General features: G+C 51.6%; 1 protein-coding gene across 8 annotated transcripts in view; it reads right to left on the minus strand.

The window, feature by feature from the left end:
• Positions 1–13,221, minus strand: part of CACNA1C (calcium voltage-gated channel subunit alpha1 C) — a 510,817-nt gene that overhangs the window by 49,992 nt on the left and 447,604 nt on the right. For all 8 annotated transcript variants that reach the window (XM_063929336.1, XM_063929333.1, XM_063929332.1 and 5 more), the window contains 2 exons: positions 12,781–12,872; positions 8,558–8,723 (listed from right to left, as the gene is read on the minus strand). In XM_063929336.1, coding sequence (XP_063785406.1) covers positions 8,558–8,723; positions 12,781–12,872 — 258 coding nt within the window. The remainder of the gene's footprint in view (positions 1–8,557; positions 8,724–12,780; positions 12,873–13,221) is intronic.

Raw genomic sequence — 13,221 nt, forward strand, 5'->3', positions numbered from 1 at the left:
TTGGAAATTTCTTCCCTGTGTGACTGCACCCCAGCCCTGAAGGCTGGCATCCGTGGTCACTAGGACCCAGTCCTGTATTCCGAATCTGCGGCCCTCTAGTAGATGAGCCCTCTGCAGCCACCACAGCAGCGACACCCTGTTTCTTGCTGACAGGGTTATCCGCTGTTGTATCTGTAGATGGGACCCGGACCATTAGTCCCACAGGTCCCCCTGGAACGTCCTTGCATGGAACCTTCCGAATGGAATTATGCTTCGTACGAAGCTACCATTTTTCCCAGGACTCGTGTGCATTGATGTACCGACACCTGTCCTGGTTTTAGGAGGTCTCTGACTAGAGATGACAACTCCTCGGCTTTTTCCACTGGAAGAAACACTCTTTTCTGGTCTGTGTCCAGAATCATTCCCAGGAACAGAAGACGTGTCGTCGGGACCAGCTGTGACTTTGGAATATTTAGAATCCAGTCGTGCTGTTGTAGCACTTCCCGAGAGAGTGCTACCCCCACTACCAACTGTTCTTTGGACCTCGCCTTTATCAGGAGATCGTCCAAGTACGGGATAATAAAAACTTCCTTCTTGCGAAGGAGTATCATCACTTCGGCCATTACCTTGGTAAAGACCTTCGGTGCAGTGGACAACTCCAACGGCCGCGTCTGGAACTGATAGTGACAGTCCTGTACCACATATCTGAGGTACTCCTGGTGAGGAGGGTAAATGGGGACATGCAGGTACGCATCCTTGATGTCCAGGGAGACCCTGTAATCCCCCTCGTCCAGGCTCGTAATAACCGCCCTGAGCGAATCCATCTTGAACATGAATCTTCTGATATAAAAGTTCAAGTATTTTAATTTCAAGATGGGTCTCACCGAACCGTTTCGGTACCACAACCACTGTGGAATAGTAACCCCTTCCTTGCTGAAGGAGGGGCACCTTGACAATCACTTGTTGTGATTATAGTGTTGAATATCCACCAACACCGTCTCCCTGGCAGAGGGAGGTGTCGGTAAGGCAGATTTTAGGAAAACGGCGGGGGGAAGAATGTCTTGAACTCCAGCCTGTACCCCTGAGATACTACTTGAAGGACCCAGGGATCCATGTGAGAGAGCCCACTGTCCGCTGAAATTTCTGAGACGGGCCCCCACCGTACCCGGGTCCGCCTGAGCAGCCCCAGCACCATGCTGTGGACCTACCGGACGCAGGGAGGACTTCTGCTCTTGGGAACTAGCTGTGTATTGCAGCTTTTTCCTCTACCTTTGCCTCTCGGCAGAAAGGATGAGCCTCTAGCCCTCTTGCCTTTCTGGCGCCGAAAGGACTGTACTTGATGATACGGTGCTTTCTTTTGTTGTGGGGTAGTCTGTGGCAAAACAATCGATTTCCCAGCAGTAGCTGTGGAAACGAGGTCTGAAAGACCATCCCCAAACAGTTTTACCCCCTTATAGGGCAACTTCCATGTGCCGATTCGAGTCGGCATCGCCTGACCATTGCCAAGTCCATAACCCCCGTCTGGCGGCAATGGACCTAGCGCTTATTTTTGATGCCAGCCGGCAAATATCCCTCTGTGCATCACGCATGTATAAGACCACGTCTTTTATATGCTCTATTTTCAGCAAAATATTGTCCCTATCCATAGTTATTTTCCGACAGGGAATCTGACCACGCAGCGGGAGCACTGCACATCCATGCCGAAGCAACGGCTGGTCGCAATATAATGCCCTAGTGTGTGACTATATCTTATAGGGTAACCTCCTGCTTTCTATCAGCAGGTTCCTTCAGGGCGGCCGTATCCGGAGACGGTAGTGCCACCTTTTCTGATAAGCGTGTAAGCGCTGTATCTCCCCTATGGGGTGTTTCCCCACGTGACCTATCCTCTGGCGGGAAAGGGTACGCTGCCAATAACCGTTTAGAAATTATCAATTTCTTACCGGGGGAAGACCACGCTTCCTCACACACCTCATTTAATTTCTCAGATGCAGGAAAAACTACTAATAGTTTTCTCTCACCAAACACAATACCCTTTTATGTGGTACCTGGGGTATAATCATAAATGTGTAATACATTTTTTATTGCCTCAATCCTGTAACGGGTGGACCTATTTGGAGGGTACACCAGTCTCATCGTCGTCGACACTGGAGTCAGTATCCGTGTCGACATCTGTGTCTGCTATCTGAGGTAGCGGGCGATTTTAGAGCCCCCCATGACATTTGAGACGCTGGAACAGGCACAAGCTGAGTAGCCGGCTGTTCTGTGTCGTCGACCTTTTATGTAAGGAGTTGACACTTTCACGTAATCCGTCCATAAGTTCAACCACACCGGTGTCGACCCCGCAGGGGGTGACAACATATTTACAGGCATTCGCTCCGCCTCCACCTCATTATCCTCCACATACCTGTCGACACAGCCGTACCGACACACAGCACACACACAGGGAATGCTCTGATAGAGGACAGGACCCCACAAAGCCCTTTGGGTAGACAGAGGGAGAGTATGCCAGCACACACCAGGGCGCTATATATCACAGGGATAGCACCTATAAAAAAGTGTTTTCCCTTATAGCTGCATATATATTCTATACTGCGCCTAAATTGTGCCCCCCCCTCTCTTTTTAACCCTTTCTGTAGTGTATTAACTGCAGGGGAGAGCCAGGGAGCTTCCCTCCAACGGAGCTGTGAGGGAAAAATGGCGCCAGTGTGCTGAAGGAGATAGCTCCGCCCCTTTTTCGCAGACTTTTCTCCCGCATTTTTATGGATTCTGGCAGGGGTTAATGTACATCCATATAACCCTGGGGGCTATATGTGATGTATATTTGCCAGGCAAGGTGTTAATATTGCTGCTCAGGGCGCCCCACCCCCAGCGCCCTGCACCCATCAGTGACCGTAGTGTGAGGTGTGCATGAGGAGCAATGGCGCACAGCTGCAGTGCTGTGCGCTACCTTGATGAAGACTGATGTCTTCTGCCGCCGATTTTCCGGACCTCTTCTTGCTTCTGGCTCTGTAAGGGGGCCGGCGGCGCGGCTCTGGGACCGGACTCCGAGGCTGGGCCTGTGTTCGGTCCCTCTGGAGCTAATGGTGTCCAGTAGCCTAAGAAGCCCAAGCTGGCTGCAAGCAGGCAGGTTCGCTTCTTCTCCCCTTAGTCCCTCGATGCAGTGAGCCTGTTGAAAGCAGGTCTCACTGAAAATAAAAAACCTAAAACTAACTTTTATCTAAGGAGCTCAGGAGAGCCCCCTAGATTGCACCCTGCTCGGTCGGGCACAAAAATCTAACTGAGGCTTGGAGGAGGGTCATAGGGGGAGGAGCCAGTGCACACCAGGTAGTCCTAAAGCTTTCTTTTTGTGCCCAGTCTCCTGCGGAGCCGCTATTCCCTATGGTCCTTACGGAGTTCCCAGCATCCACTAGGACGTCAGAGAAACTTCTTTATTAGGACGGTATCCTACTAAGCCTATCAGGATATTTTTCATGTAAGATTTATTTAATATTTTGCGCCGATTTGACAAAATTTATTTTCGTTTACTATTTGTGGAATTGTTTGAGAAGGTTCCCATTGTTTTATTGGCTGCATTATATCGTGGCAGCTCATCTATTTACTTCCCCTTTCTGCATTCCTAGGACATTAGCAGTGTGTCTAGAGAATCATTAGTGTGCCTAGAGGATAATCAGTGTCATCATCAGTGTGCCTAGAGGATAACCAGTGTGCCTAGAGGATAACCAGTGTGCCTAGAGGATCATCAGTGTGCCTAGAGGATAATCAGTGTCATCATCAGTGTGCCTAGAGGATAATCATTGTGCCTAGAGGATAATCATTGTGCCTAGAGGATAATCATTGTGCCTAGAGGATAATCAGTGTGCCTAGAGGATAATCATTGTGCCTAGAGGATCATCAGTGTGCCTAGAGGATAATCATTGTGCCTAGAGGATCATCAGTGTCATCATCAGTGTGCCTAGAGGATAATCAGTGTCATCATCAGTGTGCCTAGAGGATAACCAGTGTGCCTAGAGGATAATCATTGTGCCTAGAGGATAATCATTGTGCCTAGAGGATAATCATTGTGCCTAGAGGATAATCATTGTGCCTAGAGGATCATCAGTGTCATCATCAGTGTGCCTAGAGGATAATCAGTGTCATCATCAGTGTGCCTAGAGGATAATCATTGTGCCTAGAGGATAATCATTGTGCCTAGAGGATAATCATTGTGCCTAGAGGATAACCAGTGTGCCTAGAGGATAATCATTGTGCCTAGAGGATCATCAGTGTGCCTAGAGGATAATCAGTGTGCCTAGAGGATAATCAGTGTGCCTAGAGGATAATCAGTGTGCCTAGAGGATAATCATTGTGCCTAGAGGATAATCAGTGTGCCTAGAGGATAATCAGTGTGCCTAGAGGATAATCATTGTGCCTAGAGGATAATCATTGTGCCTAGAGGATAATCAGTGTGCCTAGAGGATAATCAGTGTGCCTAGAGGATAATCAGTGTGCCTAGAGGATAATCATTGTGCCTAGAGGATAATCAGTGTGCCTAGAGGATAATCATTGTGCCTAGAGGATAATCAGTGTGCCTAGAGGATAATCAGTGTGCCTAGAGGATAATCATTGTGCCTAGAGGATAATCAGTGTGCCTAGAGGATCATCAGTGTGCCTAGAGGATAATCAGTGTGCCTAGAGGATAACCAGTGTGCCTAGAGGATAACCAGTGTGCCTAGAGGATAACCAGTGTGTCTAGAGGATAATCAGTGTGCCTAGAGGATAATCAGTGTGCCTAGAGGATCATCAGTGTGCCTAGAGGATAATCATTGTGCCTAGAGGATAATCATTGTGCCTAGAGGATAATCAGTGTGCCTAGAGGATCATCAGTGTGCCTAGAGGATAATCATTGTGCCTAGAGCATAATCAGTGTGCCTAGAGCATAATCAGTGTGACTAGAGAATAATCAGTGTGCCTAGAGGATAATCAGTGTGCCTAGAGGATAATCAGTGTGCCTAGAGGATAATCAGTGTGCCTAGAGGATAATCATTGTGCCTAGAGGATAATCAGTGTGCCTAGAGGATAATCATTGTGCCTAGAGGATAATCAGTGTGCCTAGAGCATAATCAGTGTGCCTAGAGGATCATCAGTGTGCCTAGAGCATAATCAGTGTGCCTAGAGGATAATCAGTGTGCCTAGAGGATAATCAGTGTGCCTAGAGGATAATCATTGTGCCTAGAGGATAATCAGTGTGCCTAGAGGATAATCATTGTGCCTAGAGCATAATCAGTGTGCCTAGAGGATAATCATTGTGCCTAGAGGATAATCAGTGTGCCTAGAGGATCATCAGTGTGCCTAGAGCATAATCAGTGTGCCTAGAGCATAATCAGTGTGCCTAGAGCATAATCAGTGTGCCTAGAGGATAATCAGTGTGCCTAGAGGATAATCAGTGTGCCTAGAGGATAATCATTGTGCCTAGAGGATCATCATTGTGCCTAGAGGATAATCATTGTGCCTAGAGGATAATCATTGTGCCTAGAGCATAATCAGTGTGCCTAGAGCATAATCAGTGTGCCTAGAGGATAATCAGTGTGCCTAGAGGATAATCATTGTGCCTAGAGGATAATCAGTGTGCCTAGAGGATAATCATTGTGCCTAGAGGATAATCAGTGTGCCTAGAGGATAATCATTGTGCCTAGAGCATAATCAGTGTGCCTAGAGGATAATCAGTGTGCCTAGAGGATAATCATTGTGCCTAGAGGATAATCAGTGTGCCTAGAGGATAATCAGTGTGCCTAGAGGATAATCAGTGTGCCTAGAGGATAATCATTGTGCCTAGAGGATAATCAGTGTGCCTAGAGCATAATCAGTGTGCCTAGAGGATAATCAGTGTGCCTAGAGGATAATCATTGTGCCTAGAGGATCATCATTGTGCCTAGAGGATAATCATTGTGCCTAGAGGATAATCATTGTGCCTAGAGCATAATCAGTGTGCCTAGAGCATAATCAGTGTGCCTAGAGGATAATCAGTGTGCATAGAGGATAATCAGTGTGCCTAGAGGATAATCATTGTGCCTAGAGGATAATCAGTGTGCCTAGAGGATAATCAATTGTGCCTAGAGCATAATCAGTGTGCCTAGAGGATAATCAGTGTGCCTAGAGGATAATCATTGTGCCTAGAGGATAATCAGTGTGCCTAGAGGATAATCAGTGTGCCTAGAGGATAATCAGTGTGCCTAGAGGATAATCATTGTGCCTAGAGGATAATCAGTGTGCCTAGAGCATAATCAGTGTGCCTAGAGCATAATCAGTGTGCCTAGAGCATAATCAGTGTGCCTAGAGGATAATCAGTGTGCCTAGAGGATAATCAGTGTGCCTAGAGGATAATCATTGTGCCTAGAGGATCATCATTGTGCCTAGAGGATAATCATTGTGCCTAGAGGATAATCAGTGTGCCTAGAGGATAATCATTGTGCCTAGAGCATAATCAGTGTGCCTAGAGGATAATCAGTGTGCCTAGAGGATAATCATTGTGCCTAGAGGATAATCAGTGTGCCTAGAGGATAATCAGTGTGCCTAGAGGATAATCATTGTGCCTAGAGGATAATCATTGTGCCTAGAGGATAATCAGTGTGTCTAGAGGATCATCAGTGTGCCTAGAGGATCATCATTGTGCCTAGAGGATAATCAGTGTGCCTAGAGGATCATCAGTGTGCCTAGAGGATAATCATTGTGCCTAGAGGATAATCAGTGTGCCTAGAGGATAATCAGTGTGCCTAGAGGATAATCATTGTGCCTAGAGGATAATCATTGTGCCTAGAGGATAATCAGTGTGTCTAGAGGATCATCAGTGTGCCTAGAGGATCATCATTGTGCCTAGAGGATAATCAGTGTGCCTAGAGGATCATCAGTGTGCCTAGAGGATAATCATTGTGCCTAGAGGATAATCAGTGTGCCTAGAGGATAATCAGTGTGCCTAGAGGATAATCATTGTGCCTAGAGGATAATCATTGTGCCTAGAGGATAATCAGTGTGCCTAGAGGATCATCAGTGTGCCTAGAGGATAATCATTGTGCCTAGAGGATAATCAGTGTGCCTAGAGGATAATCAGTGTGCCTAGAGGATAATCAGTGTGCCTAGAGGATAATCATTGTGCCTAGAGGATAATCAGTGTGCCTAGAGGATAATCAGTGTGCCTAGAGGATAATCATTGTGCCTAGAGGATAATCAGTGTGCCTAGAGGATAATCATTGTGCCTAGAGGATAATCAGTGTGCCTAGAGGATCATCAGTGTGCCTAGAGGATAATCATTGTGCCTAGAGGATAATCAGTGTGCCTAGAGGATCATCAGTGTGCCTAGAGGATAATCAGTGTGCCTAGAGGATAATCAGTGTGCCTAGAGGATAATCAGTGTGCCTAGAGGATAATCAGTGTGCCTAGAGGATAATCATTGTGCCTAGAGGATAATCATTGTGCCTAGAGGATCATCAGTGTGCCTAGAGGATCATCAGTGTGCCTAGAGGATAATCAGTGTGCCTAGAGGATAATCATTGTGCCTAGAGGATAATCAGTGTGCCTAAAGGATAATCAGTGTGCCTAGAGGATGACCAGTGTGCCTAGAGGATGACCAGTGTGCCTAGAGCAGGCATGTCCAAACTGCGGCCCTCCAGCTGTTGAGAAACTACACATCCCAGCATGTCCTGACGCAGCTTTAGCATTCTCTGACAGCAAAACTGTGTCAGTGCATGCTGGGATATGTAGTTTAACAACAGCTGGAGGGCCACAGTTTGGACATGCCTGGCCTAGAGGATCATCATTGTGCCTAGAGGATCATCATTGTGCCTAGAGGATAACCAGTGGTCATCGAGGGTAATCTGTGTGTCTACAGGATTAGTAGTATAACTAGTCTTATTTAGAGCAGTGGTACCAAAACGTGGTCTTCAAGGCACCCCAACAGTCTAGGTTTTAGGGATATCTCTGCTTGTGTACAGATGGTATAACCAAACTGACCTTGGTACTAATTAAATCACCTGTTCCTAAGCATGGATATCTTTAAAACCTGGACTGTTGGGGTTCCTTGAAGACCGTGTTTGAAAACCATTGACTTAGAATTAGCAGGGTTGCCGATACGACTTGATAATTGTCAATCTATTTGGAGGACAAGCAGTGTGCCTAGAGACATGACAGTGCCCCTAAGGGAATGAGACTGTGCATACAGAGAACAGAAAGGATTATATCACCTATCCCCTCCAGTGGTATAAATGCAGGTTCTCAGGGGCTCCTAGGATGAGGGCCTAACAATAAAAGTACATAAGTCTATACAGGGAATTATTATCCTGCAGCTTGATCCCCCAGAAGGTTCCCTGTTATTTACTAATCTTATTATGTACGTCATTTCCTAACAGCTACAGTATATATGTGAGAATACTCAGGAATGCACCCCATCACCTCCAGGGCATGGGGTCAGCCCTGGCAGTGGCAGCCTCCACTGAGTGTAGATGCAGGAAATACCTTATTAAGTAGACACTCAGCCATGGCCCTATACCAGGGACCTTTCCTATGTTTGACCTGCGTCAATCTTTTGCCCCATGGAGCTTACACTCACCAGGAAGGCGCAGAGCATGTAGAAGCTGATAAAGTAGAAGACAGCGAAGCTGCTGCCGCAGGTGTAGTCGTCTTCTCCGTTGGGGTTGGTCCCAGACTCGGGTTCACACTTCTTGTCGGGGAGACAGGCCAGCATGATCTCCTGCCAGGCTTCCCCAGTGGCACACCTGCATCATAACCATGAGAGTGAGAACCCGAAACCTGGAAGGGGGAGGTGTTGCTAGTGCCTCTGTATGCAAATTAGGGGTAGGAGACAAATGCATTCACCCCACCTTTTGCCTCCGCCTCTTCATGCTTCCCAACTGGTGCCTCGTGTCTTCCAACAGGCACCTGTACGCCTCATGCCTCAGACTGCATCCAGACTCCTCATACCTCCCAACTGTGCCCTGAAGCCTCATGCCTCCCAACTGCGACCGGACACCTCATACCTCCCAACTGCCCCAAGACCCCTCAAATAAGGACATACGTCAGGCTACAATCTCCAGTTCCACAGAAGATTCCCACAAGATGCCCTTGACACTCCCATGAGACACCCATGATATTCCATTGAGACACCCCCGACACTCCCACAAGACACCCATGACACTTCCATGAGATGCCCACGACACTTCCATGAGACTAGTGGTTGTCTCATAGAAGTGTTGTGGGTATCTCAATAAAGTGTCATGTTTGTCTCATGGAAGTGTCGTGGGCCTGTTGGGATGTCTCAATGGCGTATCACGGGTGTCTTATGGGAGTGTCGTGGTCCACTGAGACACCCACAACACTCCCACAATTCCACTAGGCAACATGACACTCCTTTGAGACACCCACGACAGTCCCACGAGACGCCCACAACACTTCCATGAGTTGCCCACAAGACTCCTACGAGATGCCGAGACACCCAAGACACTCAATTGAGACACTCACAACACTTCCACAAGACACCCACGACACTTTCACGAGATGCCCGTGACACTCCCACGAGACACCCATGACACTCCCACAAGACACCCATGACACTCCTCCGAGACACCCACGATACTCCATTAAGACACCCACGATACTCCGTTAGGACACGCACAATACTCCATTAAGACACCCACGACACTCTATTGAGACGCCCATGACACTACCACATGACGACCACAACACTTCCACGAGACGCCCATGACACTCCCACAAGACGAACATGGCACTTCCACGAGACACACACGACACTCCCACAAGACACCCATGGCACTTCCACGAGACACTCACGACACTCCCATGAGATGCATCTGTTCTGTACATCCACATGGTTGCCAACCTGAAATAGACATTTTCCGAAAGGCTACATCCACCGGAGATGCGTCTCAAGTGGAGCTACTTGCTACCGCCAATGCATCGTGTGACGCAGGAGCAAACCCTGTACGCAGTTTCCCACACATGCGCAGTCTGCAGAAATCTGCAAGATGCTTTTACAATTGTGTCCGAATCAGGCCTAGAGTGCGTGGGAATTCTCATGCAGGAAAATGAGGTTACACTGCAAAGTAGCCAGACGGAAACCCTGCCAGCTCATCCCTCGTCCCAGCCGCTCCCCTGCCAGCTCATCCCTCGTCACAGCCGCTCCCCTGCCAGCTCATCCCTCGTCCCAGCCCCCTCCTGCCAGCTCACCCACATCCCAGACCCCCTAGCTCCTGCCACATCCCAGCCCCCTCCCCGCCAGCTCATCCCATCCCAGCGCCCTCCCCTGCCAACTCATCCCATGTTCCAGCCACTCCCCTGACAGCTCATCCCTTGTCCCAGCCCCCCTCCTTCCAGCTCACCCACATCCCAGCCCCCTCCCCGCCAGCTCATCCCACATCCCAGTGCCCTGCCAACTCATCCCATGTTCCAGCCGCTCCCGACAGCTCATCCCTCGTCCTGGCCTCCTCCCCGCCAGCTCATCCCATGTTCCAGCCGCTCCCTGCCAACTCATCCCATGTTCCAGCTGCTCCCCTGCCAGCTCACCCACATCCCAGTCCCCCTAGCTCCTACCACATCCCAGCCCCCTCCCCGCCAGCTCATCCCACATCCCAGCGCCCTCCCCTGCCAACTCTTCCCATGTTCCAGCCGCTCCCCTGCCAGCTCATTCCATGTTCCAGCCGCTCCCGACAGCTCATTCCTCGTCCCAGCCCCTCTCCTGCTAGCTCACCCACATCCCAGTCCCCCTCCTGCCAGCTCTCCCACATCCCAGTCCCCCTCCTGCCAGCTCACCCCACATCCCAGCGCCCTCCCCTAACAGCTCATCCCATGTTCCAGCCGCTCCCCTGACAGCTCATCCCTCGTCCCAGCCCCCCTCCTGCCAGCTCACCCACATCCCAGTCCCCCTCCTGCCAGCTCACCCACATCCCAGTCCCCCTCCTGCCAGCTCACCCACATCCCAGTCCCCCTCCTGCCAGCTCACCCACATCCCAGTCCCCCTCCTGCCAGCTCACCCCACATCCCAGTCCCCCTCCTGCCAGCTCACCCCACATCCCAGCCCCCCGTCAGCTCATGCCACCCTCCCAGCAGCTCATCGCTCGTCCCAGCCCCCCTCCTGCCAGCTCACCCACATCACAGTCCCCCTCCTGCCAGCTTACCCACATCCCAGTCCCCCTCCTGCCAGCTCACCCCACATCCCAGCGCCCTCCCCGACAGCTCATCCCATGTTCCAGCCGCTCCCGACAGCTCATCCCTCATCCCAGCCCCCCCTCCTGCCAGCTCACCCACATCACAGTCCCCTTCCTGCCAGCTCACCCACATCCCAGTCCCCCTCCTGCCAGCTCACCCACATCCCAGTCCCCCTCCTGCCAGCTCACTCCACATCCCAGCCCCCCGTCAGCTCATGCCACCCTCCCAGCAGCTCATCGCTCGTCCCAGCCCCCCTCCTGCCAGCTCATCCCTCGTCCCAGCCCCCCTAGCTCCTGCCACATCCCAGCGCCCTCCCCTGCACACTCATCCCATGTTCCAGCCGCTTCCCTGCCAGCTCACCCACATCCCAGCCACCTCCCCACCAGCTCATCCCACATCCCAGCCCCCTCCTGCCAGCTCACCCACATCCCAGCGCCCTCCCCTGCCAGCTCATCCCACATCCCAGCCCACTCCCCGTCAGCTCATCCCATGTTCCAGCCGCTCCCCTGCCAGCTCATCCCTCGTCCCAGCCCCCCTAGCTACTGCCACATCCCAGCCCCCTCCCCGCCAGCTCACCCCACATCCCAGCCACCCTCCTGCCAGCTCACCCACATCCCAGTCCCCTAGCTCCTACCACATCCCAGCCACCTCCCCGCCAGCTCATCCCATGTTCCAGCGCCCTCCCGTTAGCTCATCCCTCGTACCAGCCCCCTCCCCGCCAGCTCATCCCAGGTTCCAGCGCCCTCCCCTGTTAGCTCATCCCTCGTCCCAGCCCCCTCCCCGCCAGCTCATTCCATTTTCCAGCCCACTCCCCGCCAGCTCATTCCATGTTCCAGCCCCCTCCCCGCCAGCTCATTCCAGATTCCAGCCCGCTCCCCGCCAGCTCATTCCATGTTCCAGCCCACTCCCCGCCAGCTCATTCCATGTTCCAGCCCACTCATCGCCAGCTCATTCCATGTTCCAGCCCACTCCCCGCCAGCTCATTCCATGTTCCAGCCCACTCCCCGCCAGCTCATTCCATGTTCCAGCCCACTCCCCGCCAGCTCATTCCATGTTCCAGCCCACTCCCCGCCAGCTCATCCCATGTTCCAGCCCACTCCCCGCCAGCTCGTCCCACATCCCAGCCCCCTCCCCGCCAGCTCATTCCATGTTCCAGCCCACTCCCCGCCAGCTCATCCCATGTTCCAGCCCACTCCCCGCCAGCTCGTCCCACATCCCAGCCCCCTCCCCGCCAGCTCATTCCATGTTCCAGCCCACTCCCCGCCAGCTCATCCCTCGTCCCAGCCCCCCTCCTGCCAGCTCACCCACATCCTAGTCCCCCTAGCTCCTACCACATCCCAGTCCCCTCCCCTGCCAGCTCACCCACATCCCAGCCCCCCTAGCTCCTACCACATCCCAGTCCCCTCCCCTGCCAGCTCACCCCACATCCCAGCCCCCCTAACTCCTACCACATACCAGTCCCCTCCCCTGCCAGCTCACCCCACATCCCAGTCCCCCTAGCTCCTACCACATCCCAGCCCCCTCCCCTGCCAGCTCACCCCACATCCCAGCCCTCTCCCCGCCAGCTCATTCCAGCCCCCCAGCCCTCCCAGGACAGCCCCTGTCACACACCTGAAGAGCAGCAGCACAGCTTGTGGGAAGGTCTGAAAGTTATTGTTCCTGTTGATATCCGAGGTGTCGTTCAACGCGATCTTCCCAAACACCTGCAGAGAGAGTGGGGTGAGTGGTGAGATGCCGCTGGTGGGGTAATGTGCTGCCCAAGCTGCACTCCTCACTCACAGTGACAGAATGATAAGAGGAAGTGGTAAAACAATATATATTATGTATATATACAGACTCTGAGGCGCTGGCAGCAGAACCTCTGTCATCCCGCCCTTTTTAAAGTATACCCATTGACAATTAACAGTGGAGGCAGCCATTGCGTACCTCGTGCCTCAGCGTTGTCACTTCTTAGTGTAGAGATAGGCTGAGTGCTGGTCCTACACAATGGCTGCCTCTAACAGACCCGCCTTAGTGGTAAGTGTACACGTCATATATCTGCTCCGCCAACGG

The sequence above is a fragment of the Pseudophryne corroboree genome, chromosome 6, assembly GCF_028390025.1.
Source record: "Pseudophryne corroboree isolate aPseCor3 chromosome 6, aPseCor3.hap2, whole genome shotgun sequence".
NCBI classification, from domain to species: domain Eukaryota; kingdom Metazoa; phylum Chordata; class Amphibia; order Anura; family Myobatrachidae; genus Pseudophryne; species Pseudophryne corroboree.